Source organism: Nannobrachium achirus (assembly GCF_963921795.1).
Source record: "Nannobrachium achirus genome assembly, chromosome: 5".
Lineage (NCBI taxonomy): Eukaryota > Metazoa > Chordata > Actinopteri > Myctophiformes > Myctophidae > Nannobrachium > Nannobrachium achirus.
Window position 1 is genome coordinate 57,343,089 of NC_137814.1, and position 27,700 is coordinate 57,370,788.

The 27,700-nt window shown below is 42.7% G+C and overlaps 2 protein-coding genes across 2 annotated transcripts; one reads left to right on the top strand and one right to left on the bottom strand.

Annotated features, from left to right (window-relative positions):
- Nucleotides 1–7,353: 7,353 nt before the first annotated feature.
- Nucleotides 7,354–26,756, bottom strand: lactb2 (lactamase, beta 2). The gene is made up of 7 exons (XM_080726136.1): nt 26,567–26,756; nt 24,043–24,203; nt 12,058–12,178; nt 11,565–11,743; nt 10,656–10,807; nt 9,634–9,721; nt 7,354–8,309 (listed from the first exon to the last, which is right to left on the bottom strand). Exons 1-7 carry the CDS (start codon nt 26,689–26,691, stop codon nt 8,266–8,268), a joined length of 870 nt encoding a protein of 289 aa, XP_080582262.1. The 5' UTR covers nt 26,692–26,756; the 3' UTR covers nt 7,354–8,265.
- Nucleotides 18,370–20,026, top strand: LOC308286112 (E3 ubiquitin-protein ligase TRIM35-like; the record flags this gene model as incomplete). The annotated part of the gene is made up of 1 exon (XM_080727069.1): nt 18,370–20,026. The coding sequence occupies exon 1, from the start codon at nt 18,602–18,604 to the stop codon at nt 20,024–20,026; it is 1,425 nt and encodes a 474-aa protein (XP_080583195.1). The 5' UTR covers nt 18,370–18,601.
- Nucleotides 26,757–27,700: the final 944 nt, after the last annotated feature.

The following is a 27,700-nucleotide window of genomic DNA, read 5'->3' on the forward strand; positions in this document are numbered from 1 at the left end:
ATAGAAATTGTCTATGTGTGCACGTGCCTGACGACGTATGTCCCACAGCGTGTGTAGAGACAACAGGCCTGTGTGTTTAGCATGGATTTGTTAACGGGGGAGATAAGTCCTCCAGGAAATACCTTCCATAAACAGAGGCCCCTCCCACCTCCTGCTGCCATTGGCCTGCCCCATCATTATGCTCCTCACGTGATTGGAGGAATTTGAAGCCACTCAAGGGGATTCCCCCCCTCCCTCCACTGAGCAAAGCTTCCAGCCTCACGTTAAGGTCTTAAGTGTTGTTAAGCGTGCGTGTGTGTGTGTGTGTGTGTGTGTGTGTGTGTGTGTGTGTGTGTGCATGCGTGCGTGTACGTGTGTGCCTTAAGTACATTCACACGTATTGTTTGCTGCTCTGCGACATCGCCCTGCAATAATTAGCCAGTAATAATAATTATTTTTTTAAGTAAAAGTAGCTATAACGCAATATAAAAAATCATTGTCATACATTCAACAATGTACTTGAATTGAAAAAGTACCAAAGTAGTGGCATCAAAATGTACCTAAAGTACCAAGTGTAATTGCGACCGTCAGGATGAAAAGCTCCACCGGCTGTCCGTCAGTCCGTCCGTTTGTCTGTCACGTCCAGACCAATCCTCAAATTTTGCAAAGATGTAGCCCAGGGCATGCTCTAATGATTTAGCTAGGGCGCTCGAGCCGGCGACCTTCGGGGTCGCCACAGCAGCCAAATCAAGTTGGGCTCCCAGCGTCGACTTTCTATACAGGAGGAACATACCCAGTTCCTAGCTAATTCATTAGAGCATGCCCTGGGCTACATCTGTGCAAAATCCTGCGCTTTTAGACTAATATAGCGCGAAATGGCCATGTTATCTTCCTAACGCCCCCGACTATGGCCATCACCGGACAACGAAAAGGACGAGGCCTATTGAATTACAGTAGTAAGATGTGTACAGTATGCATTTACATAGCGCTTTTCTAAGTATTCAGAGGCTTTGAATTGAATTAAGTAAATAATCATTGTGCCATGACATCGCAATGTCATCATCAAAACCAAAAACATTTTCCTTTAAAGTGAAACGTCAAATAAACAGCGCATGTAGGCCTGCCTCTGGCGCTCCTTAACAGCCTTTCTTGCATAACGTCAAATGGCACAGCAAGCAGTACAACTGGACCGGGAAAGGTTCTCCTGTTCCATCTGTCTGGATCTACTGAAGGATCCAGTGAGCGTTCCCTGTGGACACAACTACTGCAGTAGGTGTATTGAGGGATACTGGAATCAGAATGATCAAAGAGAGAGATTCAACTGTCCACAGTGCAGACAGACGTTCGACCCGAGACCTGATCTGAAGAAAAACACCTTGCTGGCTGAGGTGGTGGACGGTCTGAAGAGGACAGGAATCCAAGCTGTTCCCCCTGATCACTGCTATGCTGGACCTGGAGACGTGGCCTGTGATTCCTGCTGTACCGAGAGAAAGCTGAAAGCCGTGAAGATGTGTCTTCAGTGTCTGGTCTCTTACTGTGACGCTCACCTCCAGCCTCACTATCAGTCTCCTGCCTTCAAGAATCACAAGCTGGTCAAAGCCTCCAGCGAGCTCCCGTTGCAGGAGAACATCGGCATCCAGCGCAAGATCCAGGAGAGGGAGAGAGACGTGAAGGTGCTTCACCAACAGGTGGAGTCCATCAATCACTGTGCTGATAGAGCAGTGGAGGACAGTGACACCATCTTTACTGAGCTCATCTCTTCCATTGAGAGAAAACGATCTGAGGTGAGAGAGCAGATCAGAGACCAGCAGAAACATGAAGTGAGTCGCACTGAAGAACTGAGGAAGCGCGTGGAGCAGGAGGTCTCTGAAATGAGGAGGAGACATGCTGAGATGGAGCAGATCTCAAACATAGAGGATCACAACCATTTCCTAAATGCTTACACCTCCCTCTCAAGGATCAGTGGACCTTCACACCCAGTCAGCAGCAACGTCCGTCCTCTGAGATACTTTGAAGATGTGACCGTGGCCGTGTCAAGGGGGAGAGACAAACTACAGGACATTTTTAGAGAGGATGTGACAAACACCTTAGACAATAGAGTGGTTTTACTGTCAACACACTCCTCCGATCCTCTTTTGGAAAGTCAGACCACAGGGCCATTCATCTTCTCCCCGCCTACAAGCAGAAGTTACAATTTACAATTTAGAATTTAGGCACTTACTGTAGCAGACGCTCTTATCCAGAACGACATACAACAAGCAGGTAATACATCAACACAATAAGATTGAAGAGCGAGCCCAACATTAACAAGGAGGTCCACTCCGGATATGGTCTGAGCAATCGGACTTGCTTCAGGAGTGCTTTGATCACGTAGACTGGGGGATGTTTCGGGACGCTGCTGAGAAAGACGACAACAAATTCTCAGACTCGGTCACGTGTTTTATCAGTCAGTGAGTGCGTAGGTGACATTTTTCCCAAAAGATCTGTTCGGGATCTACCCCAGTGAGAAGCCATGGATCAACAGTAAGGTCTGTGCTGGTAATCTGGGGGACACTATTGCTGTGCTCCTTAGAACTTTCAGGAGAGCCAAAAGGGAGTAAGAGCCAAGCTGAAGGACCTTATTGGAGAGTGGGGATGTGAGCACAACGTGGCAACCATCACAGACTGGTCTGCAGGGAGAGGTCTGCAGAGAGTCCCTCTGCCTGCCTCCCTGGTGAAGTGAACAACTGTTATGTTCGTTTTGAGAGCGACCCAGGAAGCAGCAACCTGCCACTGCACTACCTGCGGAGCCAAGCCCTCTGAACATCATAGAGGCCCCTCCTTTATTCTCTTATGACTGTACAGCCACACACAGTTCCAATGTCATCATAAAATCAAACCTCGGTTCGAAGTGAAGCGGTGAAATGTTATTCTATGTGTTCTAGAGCTGTGAAATCTGTGTTCTAGATCTATACTTTCTATGTGCTTTAGTTCTATATTTTTATGAATTCTGAATGAATGAATGATTTGTCTGGAGGGCCAAATTGTCATGTGAAGCTTGACCAATCCTCAATTCTGCATGCACGGGACATATACGGGACACACAAAGCCACTCCTTGGAAGCAGCTTTCACCGCTTCAAAAAGACCACACAAATATGATGTTTATAGGCACTTCTGATAGCACGTGAAACCAAGTCATCAGGTGAGGTGGTCAAGCTGTCCATGAATAATGGAAGTATGTTCCTCTCCATGCTGCTGTAGCGAAGGGTCCAATATGTATATATAATATATTTTTATTAATTCAGTGGATGAATGGTTTTATCTGGAGGGCCAAATTGTCATGTGAAGCTTGACCAGTCTTTCTTGACTTGGACTCGCTTTAGGTGGACTCGACTACAACACTAGGTTGCAGTGATGTGAGTCACAAGGAATCCACTGAATTCCATCTTACCATATATATTGTGATGTCATTTGAAGCACAGTGACAACAGTGTGTGAACATGACCAAAAGCTTCACTTTTCTGCAAAGGTTAACAAATAACTTTGCCGGCAAAGGATTCTCTGACGGAGAACACTTGTATGTTGCAGTACATAGCAACCATACTAATTAACATTTGAATAACAATGTGCATAATTATTTATAATATATCTGTAGTACCTGGATCAGAGTTTGTTGGATTATTTCTTTATTCTGGGGCCACTGTTGGGTTTCTGGGTCGCATTGTGAGCTTGTATTTATTTGCGACTGTATGTCGCATTTACTATGAAAACCTCCGTATCCTGTGTGTGCGTCACGCTCCATAGCCATATATGGAGCTGGCCAATACCTCTACATGATATGGATATAGCTGACCTGTTCTGACATCACAAGTCGGCATGTTCTCCCCATGTCCCCTAGGGTTGGTACCCTCACAAAAAAAACATGCCGTAATCCTGGTCTCTATACTGCCTTCCCCTGGCCAGCCAGGGCGCCTGCAGGAGGGGTAAGGAACTGGTTGAAATAATGTCCACACACTACGTCCAGCCGGGGAAACTCCCCTCTGTCAGGTGAAAAGAACTGAAGCGGCTTGGACTCCTCATGCATAGAAGGAAGCATGAGGTCAGTCCGTTGCTCTCCCCAGGTTGGCAGAGGGAGTGTAGCGCCTAGGATTACAACATGACACCGGGTGAAAAAAATGGGTTACAACATTTGTGGGATAAGAATTTAAGAAGGAAAAAAATAAATAAAAAAGATACCGGCCAAAATGTCATGAATCGTGAATCCCTAACTTATAAAATCTCTTTCTGGAGCTCAGGCTATATAGAAGTTAGAACACACATGTATTAGACACACATGCTGGTGGTTTGCCTACGTGACAGCTGTCCATGTCACCAGGAGGCCTTCTGGATTTTGTTATCTTTGTGGAAGTTGAGACATTTTCTTTTTCATATTATTTACTCTTCCCTTCGTCCAACTGTGGACTTTGAAAGGAATTGCGACACTACACACGTGACTGGAGATATTCCTCTCTATAGCAGCCAGGGTTTCTCTGTGCTGTGACAAGTTCCAGGGGTGTCATCAGTGGTGGACAGTAGCTACTCAAGTGAATTTACTTGAGTACTATACTTAAGTACAGATTCTGAGGAATTGTATGTTACTTGACTTACAGTATTACTCTTACTCGAATACATTTCCAAGACAAATAATTGTACTTGAGTACATTTCTAGGAAGGCTGAAAAGTACTGGGTACTTTTTGGTTGTCTGTTTGTTTTTAGTCTTTCTCAGGTGCTAGGCACACATCTGTGACTGTCACACACAGTCTGTGAATGCCAGCAGAACAGTATTACAGGCCATTTTGGCAAAACTTTGGTCGGCGCTACCCACACGTTTGGCTGTGTATCTCATGCCTCGAATGCCCGATGCTTAGCAAGCTGTACCTTGTTGTAAATGTGACGAATCAATGATAAAAAATATATAAAACACAATACAAATTGAATTGGTATTATCAAAGGGGAGATATAATGGACCGAAGTCAAGTTTCCTTGTTTAGTTTATAGGGTTAGGGTTAGGCTATGTCTGAAAACATAACTGCCTATACACCACTTACAGCTTCCACACTTCCCAAATCCCAATACTTTGGATAGTTTACTCGAGCTATTTATACTCCTTCACCTTCACTACCTCTGCTCCTTGCATCCTCCACCAGACAATTGGACTCGAGTCACGATGACTCGACTTGACTCGGACTCGAGTCGCAAATTTGACGACTTGCGACTTGACTCGGACATAAGGGCAAAAACTTGAGACTCGACTTGACTTGGAAGACAATGACTCCCGACTCGACTCGACTTGAGACACGCTGACTCGGACGACTTGCCGCTACGCCACTGAACGCCACGCTAGATTCACACTTTTATTGATTGATTGATTTGATTGATTGGAGACAGGCATGTAAGCGAGAGCACAAGCACGGAAGCAGCCAAACACTATGATCAGATCTGCATGGTATTTTTTGACATTTACTTTAGGAAGAAAGGTTTCGCTCTTCAAGATATAAACCTGAGAGATAACCTGTGACTCGACTTGAAAAGCTTGTGACTTGACTTGACAACCTTGTGACTCGACTCGACGCGACGCGACTTGACTCGACGCGACTTGACAACCTTGTGACTCGACTCGACTTGACAACCTTGTGACTCGACTCGACTTGACTTGCCCACAAGAGAAAAAACTTGAGACTTGCTTGTGACTTGGACCAAATCACTTGCGACTTGCTTGGGACTCGGATCAGAGGGACTTGTACAATTGTCTGTCGTCCACTGTCCTCTCGTTTAGGGAGACAGTCTTATCCCTTCTCCATAGTGTGTAAAAAAAATACTAAAATACAAAAATACAAAGGGAAAGTAGTGTCAATAACTAACTTTAAACACAGACCGACAAGTACAGGTAACAATCGACCTGTTCAAAATATTTTTAAAGGGACCCCACCATGAATTTCACATTTTTCTTTTCTTGTTTTTTGGTCTTCCCAGTGTCTCTTCATTGTCATTCTCTGTATCGTTTTTTAGCCCAAAGACAGCGCCCGTTGCCAACAATGGGCATTTTGGTGTTGCATCTGAAATGGCTTAGAATTAGAGACAGACAGAACATGAAATTTCAATATCCGATGGTTGTTTAGGCTAAAACCTGTATAAAACGTATTATGGACCAATATTTAAATAAAATATATATTTTGAAAAGCATGGTGTGGCCCCTTTAACACGAATAGTCTTTCTAAAACATGACATTAATATATGACACATCATTGCTATTGCATGCAGTGGAAATGGGGAGGAGTTTGGCTGACAACAATGAGATATTTTGTCCAAAACTTTTTAAGCCAATCTTAGCCAATCAGGATGGAATATGGAACATCGGACAGCCCCATGTTGACCACATGACCGTAGCGATACAGTGTACCGATTTGAGTGCTTTTTGTACAAAGCCTGTAGTAGTACTGTCAATAAATGTGCAAAAGTCGGACTCATGGTGGCGCTAGAACAAGCCCATGTGATAAATGGTTGAGGACAATGAATGTGTGTATGGATAGATGTGCCATTTCAAAACATCACATGTCCTGCCATTGACAAGACAGTAGATTTTCAGGGGATTTGCAGAACATTGAGCTTGTAGATCAGCTATTTTTGACCTTCTCTGACTTCAAAGTTTAAATCTACCTATGAAGGTGGATTCTGCTTGCCATTTGCAAGCTTCTGCTTCCATATAGCTACTTTTACTCTATCGATAAATGTGTGTAATCTCTGTGTTCATGTCAAGGTGGGTTTGTCCATACAGTATGTGTTGAAATATAATGTCTATGTTCTTTCTAGATAATCACAGCGTTTACTTCCATAATAATAGATTTTTTACACATTTTACACAGATTTAATTTCTTTGCTAAATAGTTACTATATCTATTTTAAATCATTGAATCGAATCGTATCGTATCGCCATGAATGAACCAATATAATATGTATGTATGTATTTATGCTTGTATGATCCCCAGTCAAACATAAGAGGAATGGAGGAGTTGTCAGTGCTTTTATCACTTGTTACACAGTAAGTTACATCACAGCTGTTAGTCAATCTGTGAAAACCCATGAGACACAATGACACAAGTCATTTAAACCGCGGGTCAAAAGTTCACTGCATTCGCACACTAATGTATCAGACAGGTGAAAAGTTCACTGCATTTGCACATTAATGTATGAAGCATGAAATCATTCGAGAGAAAGAAATGAATATGTACTGTATATGGAAAAAGGCCACTTTAGCCTCACGATTACTGGGAAGATGCCGCCATCTGCTGACTGAAACGAGCATTACAACAGGTGAGGTGGCTGTTTGAAGGAAACAAAACAAGATGTAGCATAATAAGAACTACTATTCATTTAATGAACCATAGATATATTAACTATACAAATCACTTCAATACTGACATTCCAACTTGAGAATAAACACATGAGAATTAGTAGCTCGGCAAAACATCATGCTCCAGAGAGAAAACATGGGCCAGCTTTCTTTTTTTCTCTCTAAAAACAGACTGAAAAGGTGAACAGAGGTCAAAGGCACAATGTATTGTAGCAGTGCTTCTCAACGTGCGGTGCGGGGACCCCCAGGGGGTCCTTGGAGGGGGTTCTAAGGGGTCCCCAGCTAAATGATTGATAGTTAGGAACTCTTTAGTAAACAGTAAATGCATGTCCTGGTCAGCAATGTTATCCAATCAGGAGAGAGAACTAATAATATTATGGGAGACAGGATAAACAAGTGTAATTGAACGTAATGAAAAAAAAAAAAAAAAAAAAAAAAAGACAGACACAACTGGAACTATATAAAAAGGAAAAATTGTATTTGTGGGGTTCACTCCTCTGATCGGATAAAATGACTAAAGAGCTGGAGAGACCCTTGTTACTGAACCTTTTTTAACAAAGACATCACTTTACATTCTAACAAATATAATCTTCACTCGAGTGTGTTTTGTTTACAGGCAGACTGATATATCGGTATGGCCGTCGATATACTGTATATCTGCCGTTATTTGACTTTTCTTAATAAGCAGCAGATGTATCCCCTTTTTCTTACCACTGTTTTGCGCATTCAATCATAGGTGAAATATTTCAAATATCTTCAAAAGGTTTCTAATTTTGACAAAAGAAATAAAGAATATATTTAGCACAAAAACATCGTTAATCGGTGGGTTACAAATTCCTCTCCACAATAGTGATCGGTGTCGGACCCAAACATCGGCCATTGGTCTTGACTCTAGTTTCATTAAGTCACAGAGTGTCACAAGTTACTCTTCCACGTCTTGAGCTGGGTGGAATCTTCCACTGCGAACACAGACAAGACATCCATCAAACCTTACTGACCTGTAATATACTGCACAGCGGCACAATACTGCACAGCGGTACAAATGTGGTTCCATTTGTACACTCTGAGTACTAAGTGTACTGTATCTCCTGTATGGATGTTGTGTGTTGTATGTGTAAGGCTGAAGGGTGCTCAGAGCACAATGAATGTCATTGTATTTATACACTGCTTGTATTTATACATATGACAAATAAACTCGAACTTGAACTTACAGACCTATTATCAAATAAAATAAAATAAAACTATTTATATAGCACATATATAATAGCAAAACGACAGTGTCGACCAAAGTGCTGTGCAACAAGAAGTAAAACAGTGCAATAAGAAACAATACAAGCGAATACAAACTAATAAACAAACAAAGAACAAATGAGCAAGTTAAAACTTAAAATCAGCTGTAGCCAAATTTAAAAAGTGAGACTTAATGTTATGGTCATTCAGGGCAAGCTCTTTAACCCTGCAAGCCAAATGACGTCATGATGGCATTATGATAACGTCCTCCGGTGACGTTCAGAACTAGGCCAGATCACAGCCCATATGGGGATGATCTTGACTTCATTACCAGGGCGTCATATGGACCACAGGATTATTGTTATTGTTTGTAATGTTAGTTGAAATATGAGCATGTAAGGTTATATTCTGGGTCAGATCTGACTAGTCATGGTTTGACTTGATCTGGCCCCAATCGAGATGCCACTGATTGGGCCAGGTCCTGACCGTGCTTGCTGGGAAGTGTTTCTGGTGATAGTATTGTGTACTGTATTGTCCACTCATTCTGTATGTCCGTGGCAAAAATGAAAGTACAAACATGTCCACTACAAGCCAGCATGGCGATGACCCCTGCACAGCGGTTCCCGACCTTTTCTGTATCAGGGTCCACTTGAAAGAAAAAAATGCTTTTGACGATATATACATAAATACAAGAAATCAGCCCACAGGAACATCAACAGGCTGTAGAGGTGCCGTCAGAGAGGAGTTCCTTTAACAACCCAGAGTTTCCCGAGTTTGTATTTTTTGCTCTCCCTCTCCTTACTTCCAACTTCCGGTTTCAGCATAATCGCGATCGCGAAATGCGTGTTTGACTCCCAGAACAGCCCACGGAAGCTCCCATGGCATCCATGATTGTTTACATTTGAAGAAAACACTATGGCCTATATCTTTTGAATGCCTGAACGGATTTCCAAGCGCATTGTTTTGTTTGAAAGCTGTGAATGGCGTGCACACGTGTGGTTCAATGCAAGACATTGAAGATTTTAATGCTTGGCACCGAGCAGGTTAACTTACCCAGGCTTATCTTGCCATCCTTCTCCAGTTTCTTCAAGTGATGGACCAGGTTGACCTCGGCTGCTCGGTGGAGGTGTTCAGGGGTGTCCTGCAAGGTGGGGTTCAACGGTACAGTAAGTTAGTTACTGGTTAACTTCTACTTATATTCTTACTGATGCTCTTAAATGTTGCATGATCATTAAGTATCTTCTACTGACAAAAATGGTAGAGAAATTAATTTGTAGGGAAGAGGGAGATGGCGTAGGAGAGGCAGACAGTAGGGAAGCTGAGAGGGAGACATTAACACTTTTAGTGCCAGGAATATAATTAATTTGCGACCATAGGTCACAATTAATTACTGTCTATAATTCATTTCTGATAGACAGTTCTGACAGCCCTTTAGGACGAGGTCGCTTTTTACCCTTGGGCGCCTTACTGGTTATTTAGATACCGGGTGCCGCCATTGACTGTGCTTTATTTTGAAGACCCACAGAAGCCACAATTGTATCCATGTTGTGGAAATTCACTATGTTCAGGATGTTTTCTTTCACACGGAAAGGAAAACGTGTTACCGTCCGTCGCTTAGACACGGGCCGGTGAAAAAAAGAAAACGTGTTACCGTCTGTCGCTTAGACACGGGCCGGTGAAAAAAAGAAAACGTGTTACCGTCCGTCGCTTAGACATGGGCCGGTGAAAAAAAGCGTTCCTCTTTTTTCACTAGTTTTGTGAGACGGTCTTGTATGATGAAGCGGGGCAAAAGACATACACATTTGAAACTTGGAGATACAAGGTTTCTGCCCGACAGTGACGATATTTTAGTGATTATGTTGCGAGGACAACGTTGAGATAATAGCCATTTTGGTTAGAACTGACTGAAAATAACTTTGTACTTCAAGTTTAGAATGAGACTAAATATTTTTTCAAGTGTCCAAATGAATTCCAAATATTATCAAATGATCTCGCGGCACCCCTGGACTGCCGTCGCGGCACCCCAGGGTGCCCCGTCACCCACTTTGAAAACCCCTGCCCTAATGAACCCTCACCTTGTAGACCTGTTTGACCAGCTCCATGGAGGAGAAGGCCCGTCCTGCTCCCCCAGCCTGGATGACCTGGAGGATCTGCTGCTCTCTGAGGCTGCGGTGCTGGATGTACTCCCTGATCTTACTGCCCGCATCCTGCACCACGGGGCCGTGACCTGGACAACACAGAGAAGGTTCAAGGATAGGTCTCGGATATGAAGTTTCACTTCACAATGAATTGTCCCTCAACTAATTGTGATTAACGTGGTGACTGAGAACTTATAGAGACCAGGATGGTCTCTATGGTATTTTCAATAGAAAAGAAAAACAGTTCTGCGACCCAGGGGGAGTGACGTCAGGACCAGTGTTGTTATTGACAGCAAATTTTGATTTAGTTTTAGTCATAGTCTTTTGAATAAAATGTTATTTAGTTTTAGTCATAATTTAGTCACCTGAAAAGTATTAGTTTTAGTCTAATTTTAGTCGACTAAATCTACAGTTGATTTAGTCAACTGAAATGTATGTTGGCAGGCCTTGATGGCATCGTAATTCTTTTTTACACTTGGTTACGTGCTGAAAATAGCCGATCTACAAGCTCACAACGCGTCGCAGCAAGCTCACAACGCGCCGCAGCGCAACGCGTTGTGAGCTTGTAGATCGGCTATTTTCAGCACGCAACACCTGAGAGCAACCAAACATAAAAGGACTCTCTTCTCCACTAGTCCCTCCCTAACGTTTTAGTCTAGTTTTTATTTTGTTGAGGAAATTGTCAACAAAATTGTCTTAGTTTTAGTCATCACAGCGTCGTTTTTATTTTGTTTTCGTCAGTGAAAAAAACGCAGTCGACAAACATTTTTCGTCATAGTTTTAGTTGACGAAATCAAAACTGCAGGTTACTGAGACCGAGAGCCTGTGGCAGACAGAGGAACTAACCAGGGTAGATGAGCTCAGCCTGGGTGTCCAGCAGGAGACGCAGTGAGCTCATGTAGTGGTACAGGTCCTCGAACACGGCGGTTCCTTCTCCCAGGATGCAGTCTCCAGAGAACACAGCCTGCTCCTCCTCCAGAACCAACGACATGTGGTCGTCTGTGTGGCCCGGCGTGAACAACACTCTGTATAGGAAACAAAATAAAATCTTTCTGTGTGTGCCAGTGTGAACCCCCTGTATAGGAAATACAATAAAATATATTTTCTCACTGACGAAAACTAAATAAATCTAAATAAAAACTAAGCTATGATGACTGAAAATAAGACTCACTATATCGACAATTTCATCAACAAGTGAAAACTAGGCTAAAATGTTAGGGAGGCACTAGTGAAGGTAGAGATCCAGCAGAACTAAAAGACAAGTATTAGGGGGAAATATAGGGATCAATTATTAATCCGTTGCACCCCTACATCAAATAAAATAAGAAAGTGAACTGACTTGAGCGTGGCTCCCTCGGTGTGGATGACATCTCCATCTTTTAGGTAGGTGTACTCCTCGCCTCCCATCTTCTCCTGGGCGGGGGGACATCGAGGCAGCTTGCTCACTCGTATCTGGGACCCTGTGGTAGCATGATGATAAGGCTGTCATGATTTGGGCCTAGAATTATTGAATGCTTTAAAGGGGAGTTTCGGTCAAAAACGACTTTCCTACCTTTGAAATGATGATCCAGGAAGGCTCTGGGCTGATCCAGGTGTTGTTTTACCCAAAGCAGCATTTTGTTCATTTTTCGATTTTCTCCCCTGCACCCCACGGCTCCAAAACGGCACCTTTTGGGTCTACCCATAATCCGGTTATTATTCTCGCTCAAAATTCACTTTTCTCGCTCGGTCTCAGTCCCTCATACTGTAGTTAGCATATCCGAGCTACATCAGCTCCTGGTCGCCGCCATGTTTGTTTACAACAAGCTCAACTCTGAACTCCCAGCCCAGGAGAGAACACTGGGAAATCCCGTTTTGTATCGCGTGACTCCCCGACGCGCGACGAACAATAAAACACAAAAATGCTCTTAGACAAAGAAAAAAGATGTAACTATGTCGACAAAGTCTGCAGAGTGATGTATGGTGTAGCCTCTTGTCTGCCTCAACAGGTAACAGGCTGTGGGGGGAGGGAGGTGGAGCTGTGAGAGCAGCAGCAGCAGCAGCAGCTCGTGAACGCGCGTTTCCCAACGAGTTAGGGATTTCCCAGTGTTTCTCTCCTGGGCTGGGAGTTCAGAGTTGAGCTTGTTGTAAACAAACATGGCGGCGACCAGGAGCTGATGTAGCTCGGATATGCTAACTACAGTATGAGGGACTGAGACCGAGCGAGAAAAGTGAATTTTGAGCGAGAATAATAACCGGATTATGGGTAGACCCAAAAGGTGCCGTTTTGGAGCCGTGGGGTGCAGGGGAGAAAATCAAAAATCAAAATGCTGCTTTGGGTAAAACAACACCTGGATCAGCCCAGAGCCTTCCTGGATCATCATTTCAAAGGTAGGAAAGTCGTTTTTGACCGAAACTCCCCTTTAACCAGTGAAAAATAGCAGATATACAAGCTCACAGCGCGGCACCGAGTGCCGCGCTGCGAGCTTGTAGATCTGCTATTTTTGAAAAAGTCGTAAAAATGTGTGCAAATCTTTGAATATATGTATTTTCAAAGCGAATGTTTGTAACTAAAATTTTGCTTCTGGGGGGGGGGGGGGGGTCCCTGGAACTAAATATGTTGAATGGGGGTCCGTGGCTAAATAAATATCATTTTGGGGGTCCTTCACATGAAAAGGTTTGAGAACCACTGACATAGTAGTCTCTCAAGAATAGACCAACTGAGCTCCAGTTAAGTGAAAAGGACCTTTTCTTTGACGATGGCTGGCCAGATTGCTGACATAGAAACATAGGTTTTTTCAAAAAATCTTAGAAGGATTCAAAAGACACTTATAGAATCGGGTCAAAATTCAAATTTTCACGATTTTTCAAAAATAGCAGATCTACAAGCTTGCGCTGTGAGCTTGTATATCTGCTATTTTTCAATAGTTCAAATAATAATTGCGACCGTCAGGGAGCAGTTTACTATGAAAACCTCCACCGGCCGTCCGTCCGTCCGTCCGTCCGTCCGTCACACGTCACACGTCACACCTTTGCCCTGCTCATATCTCCGCATCAGTATGACATCACACCACATGTGTACACAAACCTTTGTGTACGTTGCTGTGGCAACAGTCTGTTGTTGCTGGTCTGTTAGTGTACGTTAGCAACCACCTTAGCAACCATGGTTTTACCCTAGCAACCAACTGTTTACCCTAGCAACCAACTGTTTACCATAGCAACCATGTTTTTTTTACCCTAGCAACCAACTGTTTACCATAGCAACCAGATACGCAGAGCAGGGATCTCCATATATGGGCATAAACAGGTGACATCACACTGATGTCAGATACTCAGAGCAGGGATTTCTCCATAATATATGGGCATAAAAGGGATTCTGTTAGGGATCTCCATATATGGGCATAAAAGGGATTCTGTTAGGGATCTCCATATATGGGCATACAAGGGATTCTGTTAGGGATCTCCATATATGGGCATAAAAGGGATTCTGTTAGGGATCTCCATATATGGGCATAAAAGGGATTCTGTTAGGGATCTCCATATATGGGCATAAAAGGGATTCTGTTAGGGATCTCCATATATGGGCATAAAAGGGATTCTGTTAGCTGTTAGTGATCTCCATATATGGGCATAAAAGGGATGCTGTTAGGGATCTCCATATATGGGCATAAAAGGGATTCTGTTAGGGATCTCCATATATGGGCATGAAAGGGATTCTGTTAGGGATCTCCATATATGGGCATAAAAGGGATTGTATCCCAGATGATGCCCTGTTAGGAGATCCACACTAACGGAATCCATATATGGTCCTACCGACAGCTGCTATAAGCCAACCCTGGCGATAAGGTCTGAGTCGAAGAAATGCTTCTTTCCTGGCAAGAATTGCCCCTTTATACTGTAGGGCTCGTTTGTGTATTGTATGACATCACGCCACATCATCGGCTGAGGACTGTGTGATGTCATCATATCTCCATATATGGAGACATAAGTTGCTCATGCCCAAATATGGGCTGGTGAGGTCAGACTTATTGTGATGCGAAGGTTATCTCCATATATGGAGATTCAACTTCAATGAGTAACCATGGCAAACTGTCAACTGCCCGTATGTCTTGATAATTGGTAAAACAAACTTTTGGCCTATTTGTGGAGATAAGCGACCAACGGTCGCTTATCTCCCGATTAGGGAGTCTTACTGGTAAAATAATGAATGATACACAATAATGTGTACCTGTTCTAAATGGGTTAACGATGTAATTGTGTTTTTGACGTTGACAGTTCCATTTCTGTTTGGCTTGTAGGCTTTGAAGTTGCACATGGCAGATATGACACATGACCTAAATACACAAAGAATTGACTGAAATATTTGACAACTTTACACTTAAAAAAAAAAGAACATTGATAGTGGAATTAGCCGATCTACAAGCTCGCGATTGTGAGCTTGTAGATCTGCTATTTCCACTATATTTGAAAATATATATTACCAGTAAGACTCCCTAATCGGGAGATAAGCGACCGTAGGTCGCTTATCGGCATTTTATGTGAGCTGCAGTGGAGGGGGTCCTCCACTGGGGGCGTCACCACTTTTGCATCCGTTCTGGAGCACGAGGAGTGGGTGGTCCCCGGGAATTCCCCGTGAGCAGCCCCGTTGGGGTGGTCATTTGGTCATTTTTGCACATTTGGTCATTTTTTACACTTGGGGGTCCCCCAGGGAGCTGGGGGTCCCTGGGGCTCGGGGGGTCCTTGGAGGTTGTAGTTTGGCAGGCAAGGAGTGTGTGTGCAAAATGTGGCATGGATCGGGTCAACGGTTGCGGAGATATGAGCAGGGAAAAAGTGTGACGTGTGACGTGTGACCACATTTGGTCATTTTTTACATCTGGGGGTCCCCCAGGGACCTGGGGGTCCCTGGGGCTCCGGGGGTCCTTCGAGGTTGTAGTTTGGCAGTCAAGGAGTGTGTGTGCAAAATTTGGCATGGATGGGGGCAACGGTTGTGGAGATATGAGCAGGGCAAAAGTGTGACGGACGGACTGACTCACTCACTCACCCACGGACAGCCTGTGGAGGTTTTGGTAGTAAATGTGACCTACGGTCGCAAAAAAAGAATCTACGTGGAAACGATTATGGCGATTATGTCAAATAACTGTGATAGGGCCTTTCTGTGTGGAGTTTGCATGTTCTCCCCGTGTCTCCTAGGGTAGATACCCTCACAAAAACATGCAGTAGTCCTGGTTTCTATACTACCTCCCCCTAGCCAGCCAGGTGCTCCCCAATTCCCCTGGCGCGGCAGGGGGAGAGCGGAAACCAGGACTACAGGTTATAAAATAAAGTAAATAAATAACTGTGATTATGTCAAATAATTGCGATTAAGTCAAATAATTGTGATTAGACGATTATGTAATAAGTGTGACAGGCCTACTGACGTAGGCCCCCAAGGGGTGTTTTTTTTTCTTCTTTAGTATCCTTTTAGCATACATTTTTACTGCACTACTTGTACTGCCCTCTCGTCGCATTATCGTCTCTGTCGGGTGAAAACCTTATATTTCCAAAACTGCTACTTTTCAGGATTCAAATACAAAAGTCGCAGAAGCTCAAAACGCACACTCGCCACACCCAACCATACCCGAACCAGACCCGACATTCAGGGTAGGGTAGGGCCTAAAATGTATGCCAACTAGTCGGGCCGGGTAGGGCCTCGGGCCGACCCAGTTAGGGCCGGGCCTTAACTTTCAGGCCTGTTGAGAACTCTAACACACACACGCACACACGCACACACACACACACACACACACACACACACACACACACACACACACACACACACACACACACACACACACACACACACAGCCTTGGAATGAATAGACACCACCACTCAGTTCACACTGGTGTGATTCTCTATTGTATTCTTAGTTTTTTTTTTTTTTACAATGTTTTTACTGAATAAGGTGCTTGGTCTTCCTAAATTTTACCTGAAGATTACTATTTCTATACATGTAATGTATTGATGCTGATCTATTGATGCTATTATGATCTTATAATTATTATGATGTGATAATTAACAATCTTGGAAATGTGTCATCACATGTAAAAATCACACCCGTGTGAAGTGGAGCTGTGTGTGTGTGTGTGTGTGTGTGTGTGTGTGTGTGTGTGTGTGTGTGTGGATCATGTGTACCGATTTTTGTGACATTTGAAGAAAATATGTAGGAAAAGGAGCAAAAAGTGTGTTTTGGAGAAAATTCAAGATGGCGGAAAATCTATCATGGCGCAAATGGGCGTGGCCTATATGGGGAGATGCGTCATGGCCCAAGGAATCCAGGGAAAAAATATTTTTAATTTTCCGACCTACGGTTCAAGAGTTACAGGCCAAAACGTAAAGTGGGGTGTTATGGCGCCACCATGCGGCCAAATGACACAATTATTTTTTATTTAATCCTTGAAATCATTATGAACCTCCTCTCCAAGTCTTGAAACTCTAGCCCCTATGGTTTGCGAGAGACAAATAATTGAATGTGAGTTTTTGCGATTCCCATTATAAGTCAATGGGGAAAATTAATTCACTAATAAATTAATATCAATTAAACTATAGAACCTTTCTCTTAGAAAAGTAATAGCCCACGATTCCCGAGTAAGCCGGTCGATTTGACATATGGCGCGAGTGTGTGGTGGCAAAACTGTGGGACTAGTGGCGTGCCGAAGTTTAGGAAGTTCAGGCTACATACACACAGACAGACAGACACACACACACACACACACACACAGACAGACCCACACAGCCACGTATAGGGAGCCTGTGTTTCACACAGCTCCAAAAACAACTGTCAGAAACCTGGGTGTTATCCTTGACCCAGGCCTCAAATTTGGAAAGCATACTAGCAATGTTAAACATCAATGTTTAACATTGCTAGTATGCTTTCCAAAATTGTCCTTTAACCCATTTAGGCCTAGAATTAAGTAAAAAAGCCATACAGTAAATATGGGAGCCACTAGGGAAGCTCTCAAATTCTCTCAAATTTTGAAAGCATACTAGCAATGTTTAACATTGCTAGTATGCTTTCCAAAATGTTCCTTTAACCCATTTAGGCCTAGAATTATTTAATGCTCTATCTATTGAAAAATAGCAGATCTACAAGCTCTGCGAGCTTGTAGATCTGTAGATCCTTAGATCTTGTAGATCTGCTCTCAAATTCTAGTGTATGCAGACTACGCATGCACGCACGCGTACACACACACACACACACACACACACACACACACACACACACACACACACACACACACACACACACACACACACACACACACACACACACACACACACACACACACACACACACACACACACACACACACACACACCCCCACCCCTGTTCTGGGGAGAATGGTTCTCCTGTGTTCATCTTTCACCGGCTAGTGTGTGTGTGAGTGTGTGTGTGTGTGTGTGTGTGTGTGTGTGTGTGTGTGTGTGTGTGTGTGCGCGCGCGCACGCACACGTGCGTGCGTGTGTATGTTTAGTATTTGGTCTTGTAAATGTTACGCCCCTTTACTGGGTCCTCTGGCAAACCAGGAAGCGCATTCCTCTGATGACACACACACAGGGCTGTTTTGCTCACGCTCTCTCTCTCTCTCTCTCTCTTCCTTACTCGCTTCCTCACACACATACACACACAGACGGAGAGAATGAGATTTGCTTCACATGATCAAACAGACAACTTCCAGTGAGGTACGACCGACTTCCACAGCAACAGCAGATAATAACTTCAACTTGTTGCCGGAGTTTAGCTAGTTTAGCTAGTTAAGCTAGTTTAGGATTCACAGTGAGAGTAAACTTCAGGAAACATTCCAGAGGACAAAGTCTTACCACCACTGACTGACTTCCTGCGTTTGTAGCTTCACTCAGAGGCTAAATGGCTTCCACGTTGTCTCTTCCAGAAGAGGATTATTCCTGTCCTGTGTGTCGTGACATCTTTAAAGATCCTGTTATACTGTCATGTAGCCACAGCTTCTGTAAGGACTGTGTGCAGGAATGGTGGCGAAATAAGGTATCACGGGAATGTCCAGTTTGTAAGGAAATACATCCAACAGATCATCTACCCCGTAACCTGTCTCTGAAGCACGTGTGTGAGGCCTTCATACAGGCGCGAGAGAGAGCTTCGAAACGTAAGAGAACTTCATCAGGGTCTGAGGATCTCTGCAGTCTGCACGCTGAGAAACTCAAACTGTTCTGTCTGGAATGTCGACAGCCAGCGTGCGTTGTGTGTCGAGATTCTAAAAAACACACCAAGCACCGTTTCAGACCCGTCGATGAAGCTGCTCCGGATCACAAGGAGGAGGTCCAGAGATTACTGAAGCCTTTACGGAAGAAACTGAACGTCTTTAATGAAGTCAAAAGGAAAAGTGACCGAACAGAAAAACACATCAAGGTCCAGGCTCGGCACACGGAGACGCAGATTAAGGAGCAGTTTAAGAAGATGCATCAGTTTCTACAAGAGGAAGAGGAGGCCAGGATCACTGCACTGAGGGAGGAAGAGCAGCAGAAGAGTCAGATGATGAAGGAGAAGATTGAGGGTCTGAACAGAGACATAACAAACCTTTCAGACACAATCAGAGCCATAGAGGAGGGGCTGAGAGCTGAACACATCTCATTCCTGCAGAACTACAAGACCACAATGGAAATAGTCCAGCTCACACCGCAGGACCCACAGCCGGTCTCAGGAGCACTGATAGACGAGACCAAACACCTGAAGAACCTGGCCTTCAGAGTCTGGGACAAGATGAAGGTAATTGTCTCCTACACTCCTGTCATTCTGGACCCCAACACTGCCAATCCGAACCTCACCCTGTCCGAGGATCTGACCAGTGTGAGATGTGGACAAAGACAACAGCTTCCTGACAACCCAGAGAGGTTTGACTACTGGCCCTTTGTCCTGGGTTCCGAGGGCTTTAACTCGGGGACTCACAGCTGGGATGTTGAGGTCGGACGCAATACACTCTGGATACTGGGTGTGTTAGAGTCCTTCCAGAGGAAGGGAGACAGAGGGGGTAACATCTGGAGTATATCGTTGAGTAAAGGTAAATACAGAGCAATCCCAGGCCATACTGATCTCTCACTGAAGCAGAAACCTCTGAGAATCAGAGTCCAGCTGGACTGGAACGATGGAAAGCTGTCATTCTCTGATCCTGATACTAACACACACATACACACCTTCACACACACTTTCACTGACACAGTCTTTCCATACATTACCACTAACAATGTCCTGAAGATGTTACCGGGGGAGATCAGTGTAACTGTGGATGAAGTAGTTAGACGTGGTGATGATGATGATTAGGAGGAGGATGGATGAATGATGATGATGATGATGATGATGATGATGATGACAAACAGCGTCTTTAACCCATTTAGGCCTAGAATTATTGAATGCTTTAACCAGTGAAAAATCGCAGATATACAAGCTCACAGCGCGGCACCGAGTGCCGCGCTGCGAGCTTGTAGATCTGCTATTTTTGAAAAAGTCGTGAAAATGTGTGCAAATCTTTGAATATATGTATTTTCAAAGCGAACGTTTGTAACTCAAATTTTGCTTCTGGGGGGGGTCCCTGGAACTAGATATTTTGAGATGCGGGTCCGTGGCCAAATACATATCATTTTGGGGGTCCTTCATATGAAAAGGTTTGAGAACCACTGACATAGTAGTCTCTCAAGAACAGACTAACTGAGTTCCAGTTAAGTGAAAAGGACCTTTTCTTTGACGATGGCTGGCCAGATTGCTGACATAGAAACATTGTTTTTTCAAAAAACCTTAGAAGGATTCAAAAGACACTTATAGAATCGGGTCAAAATTCAAATTTTCACGATTTTTCAAAAATAGCGGAACTACAAGCTTGCAGCGCGGCACTGAGTGCCGTGAGCTTGTATATCTGCTATTTTTCAATAGTTAAAGCATTCAATAATGATACACAATAATGTGTACCCGTTCTAAATGGGTTTTAAGGGAAAGGGATTATCCACCTTCTGCATTGCGCAGAAGGTGTGCGGCAGCTTCCGGCGCCGCAGCCGTGTGTGATCTACAAGCTCACAACGGTTGCATCTGCGACGCGACGTGAGCTTGTATGTCAGCTGTTCTCCGGAAATGTCCCACAGATAATGCTACAGTAAATTCTCGCGGAAACAGGTGGATAAAAATAGTCTGTTTGATAGAATCTATGTGGTTCTAGTGTGGTCAAGAACAAAAGAAAGTTAACTCTTAGTTTTTTTAAGCCACACTTTAAAAATGACATCACTTCATGAGATGCCATCAACATGACATGTAGTTATGGATCCTATCTGGTGTTTAGATAATGATAGAATGTCTATCATTAACCGAGTACCTGAGACGAATAACAGTCCATGTCCATATTTGATTTAATTTCATTTTTAATTGGTTAAATTGTTAATGCACTCCCCCCTCATTTTGTTCAATTGTCTGTTTTAATGTTATCTTCTCCCTTTGTCTGCTGAATATTGCTTGTACGGACTTATACTGTTGTTCCACAAACTGTTGTATACGTATGTATGCATGTATGTATGTATGTATGTATGTATGTATATATTATATATATATATATATATATATATATACACACAGGTATATGAATGAGTTAAGTAAAACAAATCTAATTCAACAAAATGAGGGGGGAATGCATGCTTAAGAATTTAAGTTTGTGGTTTACAGTCTGGTAAATCAAAAAGAAAATATCTATATCCAAAATTCAAAATGTTAAAATATGGACATAGACAGTTTTTCGTCTCAGCTTTACTGTCTATGATCAATGATAAGTGATATTTCAAAGTACTTCTCCATTATTATTATTTTAACTTTTTGCATGTTTTCAAACGTTGTGCTTTGAACTCCACTGTGTGTATTAGACAGCTTTACTCACTAGTTACTTAGCTAATTGTTTTTTTTTTAATATAGCCAATCTACAAGCTCTCAAACGCGTTGTGATGCTTGTAGATCTGCTATTTGTGAATAGCCTGAGTATAAGTCCAAAGTGCTTTATGATCAATAGTTATTATAATCCAATTGAATGACATAATATTATTGTTCTGAATTCAGCATAATGACTATTTTTGTTTTTGCTACTTTAATGTTGAGGACAATACTTTTGTACTTTGACAATAAGTGAGGTTTTGAATGCAGGAGCTTTACTTGTAACCTTTTTTTCACACTTTGGTATTGTTACTTTTACTCAATAAAACAAAACCAAAACAAATGTGAGAACTTCTTCAACCACTGATAGTAATACCAACAATAATGTCATGATTACAATAACGTAGATCAGGGGTCTTCAACAGGGGGTCCGTGACCCCTATAGGGTCCTCAGAGTTACTACAGGGGGTCGTCCAAATCTTTGTGTGATAGAAACTTTTTCTTCTTTTTTCTATATTATATTACTTGAACCCTAGTGTCCTTATTCTGAGAACTTTAGCCAAAAATAGCAGATCTACAAGCTCACTGCTTGTAGATCGGCTATTTTTGTCAAAGAGCTTTGGTGTAGAGGGGAAAAAGAGCAGACCAATTACAGAGTGAAAGGTTTATTAAGTAACGGCGGTTCAAGTGGTTATATATCTAAAAACACAAATTGACATGAATCCAAAAATACACTGATGATCGATCGTGCTGACAAACAATGAAACTATATGGAATCTATGAAAAGGTTGTGGGGGTCCCTGCTTCATTTATCTCTCAGCTAAGGGGTCCTTGGCCTGAAAACGTTGAAGACCCCTGACGTAGATTATATGGATATTGATGGTTACAGGGTTTCCTGCAGGAAAAAGTCTTGACCAGGGGGGATTTCATGGCGCACGCGCAAAGCGCGTGCGCCGAAATCTTTTGATAATTAATTAATTAATTCGAGTAATTAATTCACTTAATTTTTTATATTAATTCTTATTTTTGCCCTATAAAAAACACATGAATGTGCCCATGATGACGGAAAACACAACTACATGCTATCATTCACATTTATTCAACATTGAATAGGCATTCAGGAGATACCAGCCCTTATGTTTTCTTCAAATGTAAACAAACATGGCTGCCATGTTTGAAAGATAGGGTTGGTATGGGGGTTAAACATGCAATTTCGCGATCGCGATCATGCCTAATACATTGTTGGAGGTCCAAAAACTTTTTTTGAGAAAAAAAAATTTTTTGAAAAAAAAAAAAAAAAAAAAAAACATTTTTTTTTCTTTTTTAGTCCCTTGGGGGGGTTTTCAGGCCGGGCGGGGCGCCTGGCCTGTAAAGTGCTGCAGGAAACCCTGGGTTATTAATCATTAATCTGCAGGAGTTTATCCAGAAAGGTAAGTGCTAACTAAAACTGGTGTGTAGTTACAGTATTTGGGGAAAAAAAACAAGTCTTACATATTCAATTATGTTCCATTCAAACAGATGTCGACCACACAGCTTGTGTGATTTAAGCTGAATCAAATACAGCTATCCAATCCAACTTCATTTATGGAGCACGTTTAAAATCAACAGAGTTAACCAAAGTGCTTTAAAGAAAATGTCGACGAGATAACAATAAGAGTACATGAATCACAATAAACGAGAGATCATAAGTCAGAAATAAAAACACAGATAGACATAGCTGTTACAAAAGCACTGTGGCCCGCGATTGTTTAAAAACGGTCCCGACTGAAAGTTGGATTACATTTACTCTGATTACTTTTTTGCCAGGAGGGCCTCAAAGGTAGGTAAAATGGCTAGTTGCCATGTGCACCTGCCGATTAAATGTTGAATAATCATGGGCGCACATGCTACCAGTTAAACGACGTCAAACTCGCCAATACTGGGGCTGTATGGAAAGCTTTAAGTATCCTCTTTCTATCTGCAATGTGTTTGTTTCATAAAAATCCACCGTAGACATGTTATGAGTTACTTTCTGTCAATAAATACGACATTTCTTTGAGTGTTGAACTTTGGAAGCTGCTCGTCTTCTATAACACGTCCCGCTGCCTCCTGCATTATGTGACATTTAGAACCAGGTGGTACACAGGACCGTTGAGTGACTTCCCACGAGCGCTTCCAAACTCCAGCACTAAGAAAATTATAATTTATTAATAGAAAGTAGCTCATAACAGGAGGTCTATGGTGGATTTTTTATGAAACAAACACTTTGCAGATAGAAAGAGGATACTTCAAGCTTTCCTTACAGCCCCAATATTGGTGAGTTTGACGTTGTTAAATAAAATCAGATAGCCTATGGAGGTATTGCAATCTGCGGCTATGGAGATAGGTTTCTGCTCGACAGCAGTGTGTATGTGTGTGTGTGTGTGTGTGTGTGTGTGCGTGTGTGTCTCTCTCACCGGTGATGTCCCTGCAGATGTCAGCCAGTCCCCCGGTGTGGTCGTGGTGCCAGTGCGTCACCAGGACCTCCTGGATGGCGGTGTTGAACTGGCTCAGGGCCAGCTTCAGGTTACTGATGTACTCCGGGACGCCGGGCTCGCCCGCGTCAATCAACACCCGTCTGGGTGGGTACGGTCAGGGACATGCAGAGAATGTGAGAGAGGAGGCAGGGGCTGAGATTTCTAAAAAGGGCATTTTGTTGAAAATATGGAAAATAGCAGACCTCTAAGCCAGGGGTTTTCAAAGTGGGTGACGGGAGTCCAGGGGTGCCGCGAGATAATTCGATAATATTTGGAATTTATTTGGACACTTGAGAAGAAATATTTAGTATAATTTTAAACTTGAAGTACAAAGTTATTTTCAGTCAGTTCTAACCAAAATGGCTATTATCTCAACGTTTTCCTCGCAACATAATCACTAGAATATCGTCACTGTCGGGCAGAAACCTTGCATCTCCAAGTTTCAAATGTGTACTTTTGGTAACGCAAAGCCCTGCTTCATCATACAAGACTGTCTAGTGAAAACAGCCGATCTACAAGCACACAACGCCTCGCGATGCGAGGCGTTGTGTGCTTGTAGATCTGCTGTTTTCACTAGTTTAGTACATTTTATAGAAGATAAATACAAAACTAACGGTTTTGGACATACAAGGTTTCCACCCGACAACGACGATATGCTATAAATATAAGGTGCTGGGAGTGAAAATTATAATGTAGGGGTGCCTCGGATTAAAAAAATATTCATGGGGTGCCCTGAGACAAAAAAGTTTGGGAACCCCTGCTCTAAGCTCACAACGCGTCACGCTGCGGCGCTTGTTAGCCTGGAGGTCGGCTATTTTCGGTGCTTGATACCACACTGAACTAAGCATGATCAAGTGAACCCTGGAGATGTTGCCTGGCGCCAGCCAATAGACCCGCCCCACTCTCTGAGTGGACTGGGCAGAGTCTGAAATCAGGCTACTGGAGATGTGGCGTAACGGCATGGATTTCTACACAGTGAGGGCAATTCTCAAGATGCTGCATTCAAGTTCAGGAGAGTTTGGACAAGGCAATTCTCTTGAATGCTGCCTTCAGGTATGGCATGGAAAGAGGGCATTTGCATTTCTTTCACCATAGTAGAAATTGCATTCATGGTCTGGAGAGGGCACTTTTTATGTCTATGTGTGCACGTGCCTGTGTACGGTACGGGACATGGATATAGAAAAGCAGGAGTGGGTCGTTAGCAATTAAAGTTAGTTCACCCATGTTTCTATTGATTACTCACCCCATGGAGAGTTGTTTCTTTTGCACTCCTAAGCCAATAATTGGATTTTTAAGAATTTAGGTCTCAGAATATACCGTACATGGTTCCAACACATTTTTACCAATTTATTTCCAAAACTTTTCCAGAATATTTGACCCAATTTCCAGGACTATATACCAATAATTCAGCTCAATAACAGGTCGCTTACTCCTATGCGCAGTGCCCAAAGACAGGTAGTGTATGCCAGTGGTTCTCAACCTTTTCAGGCCGTGACCCCCGAAATAATCATGTTCTAAGTGGGGACCCGGCACCCTTCATTGTGAAAATAGCAGATCTACATGTTCTATTTTCACATAGCCTGACACTCAGCCTGAATTGACATTTCGTTTCACTTCGAATCGCCAAAACAAAAAAATTTAAGGGGTGTGGCTAGCGATTCAGAGTCTGGAACTAGGCTAATTTTCAAAATTTCTGCCTCTAATATTTGACAATTTGGCCAATGCTTAATTTGTCATTTCAGAGGTATTAACAAAATCAATAACCTAAGACAATGTATAGCTATTTTGTCCAGGACCTTCCAGGACCCTTGATCAATTCCAAAACTTTTCCACTACTGGAAAAATATTTTTCTAATTTCAAAATATTTCCAGGAATTTCATGACCGTGGGAACCCTGACCGTACAGCTTTAACCTTTTTTCCTCACTTACCATATATCACCGCCTTATGATACTGTTGTTAATGGATTACAACTCTAATGGTCACTCATTAACTCGTCCTCCACTGAGGAGTTGTGTTCCTGCACATTGAGTTGACCCCAGCCATAGAACTACTGTAGGCCTACATTATGAAAGGAGGAGCAATTATATTTGGAAAGATCTCTGCAATTTTACAATTTTAAATGCGTAGGCCTACCTTTGAACAAATTTGAAAAATAAACACTGCTATTTGTTTCCAAAGTCTTTTCAATAATCTTGCCTGCATGCTGTGTCCTGTTACATTAATAAAATACATAATGTGCACACTCTGGTAATAATATAACAGTAACCTAAAACATTTTCTCACGCCAATAATAAACCTCCTCTGATTTGAAATTAAGCCAAGTCCGAAAATAGCCGATCTACAAGCTCACAACGTTGTGAGCTTGTAGATCGGCTATTTTCGGTGTCTTTTAAATATATATATATATATATATATATATATATATATATATATATATATATATATATATATATTCCACCTACTTTGTCCCAGTGCCCACCAGGTAGGTGTTGGTACCCTGCAGGGTCATTGGACCAGGGTTACATCCCAGCACCCTGACCACTCTGCTGGACAGCTGCTCTATGCGGGGCAGGACGGCCGACATCATTAATAACACTAATTAATGTCCTGTTAATTCATCAGCCTTCTTACAAACCAGCTGGAACTATCTGCTGCTACCTATGGCTGCTACACATCATGATGGAAGTATCATAAACAACATTTACTTCCTGGATGTATGATGACGTAGCTAGCGCACGCTTCAAAATAAAAGTATAATTTTAGGTAGACAGCATGGCAGTAACTACCTTTCGCCACTCGGTGGCACCATTGTCAAATCTTAGCCACGATCTGCTCACTGCTACAAAACAGCCACTCTTGCTGATTTTATATCTGCATTTCAGCACGGTATTGATGTGTATTGAGAGTGTAATCTCACATAGGCCTACTATAGGTCATTTGAAATAGGTTAATTGATCAGGTTCGGAGGTTCCCTTCCACCCTGCATGTCATATAGGCCTACACATTGTTTGTTTGTTTGATTGTTTGATTGTTTGATTGTTTGATTGATTCATTGATTCATTGATTGAAGAATGTAGGTCTATTAGAAGTTTGAAAAGTAGTCTACAGTTTCATGACAGTACAGTTCACTGGTAGTCTACAAGGTCAACTAAAAGGACTAGAAAGCCTATGGCTTATTTAAATTGAGATCCTTTTTAACTCATATGACATTGAATGACAGACAGATAGATGGAATGACAAACAGATAGTAGAACACAGTATGCAGAAGATACCAGTAAGACTCTAATTTGGAGACACGCGACCGTCAGGTCGCATACACAAACTTTAGCAGGCAATGGTAGGCAATCAGGAGGGAATATGGGAAATGGGACAGATCCATGTTGATGACATGACTTTAGAGATACTGTGTACCGCTTTGTGTGATTTTAGGCCAAAATCTGTAGGAGCAGTGTCCAAAGATGTGTTTTGCAAAAATAGGCCTGATGGTGGCGCTAGAAGAGCACCATGTGAGAAATGAGGGGTGGAAGTTGTGGTTTGGTAGCCGAGAAGTGTATGTGCAAAGTTTGGCATGGGTAGGGGCAACGGTGCCAGAGATA

What these genes read in the sequence shown, in the direction of transcription:
- lactb2 (XM_080726136.1), bottom strand. Translation starts at nt 26,691, where the DNA reads ATGATGTCGGCCGTCCTGCCCCGCATAGAGCAGCTGTCCAGCAGAGTG. An exon ending in ACCGAGGGAGCCACGCTCAA is followed by an intron (nt 11,744 to 12,057) that starts GTCAGTTCACTT and finishes TTTCCTATACAG; the next exon opens with AGTGTTGTTCACGCCGGGCC. An exon ending in GGATGGCAAGATAAGCCTGG is followed by an intron (nt 8,310 to 9,633) that starts GTAAGTTAACCT and finishes CTGTGTTCGCAG; the next exon opens with TGGAAGATTCCACCCAGCTC.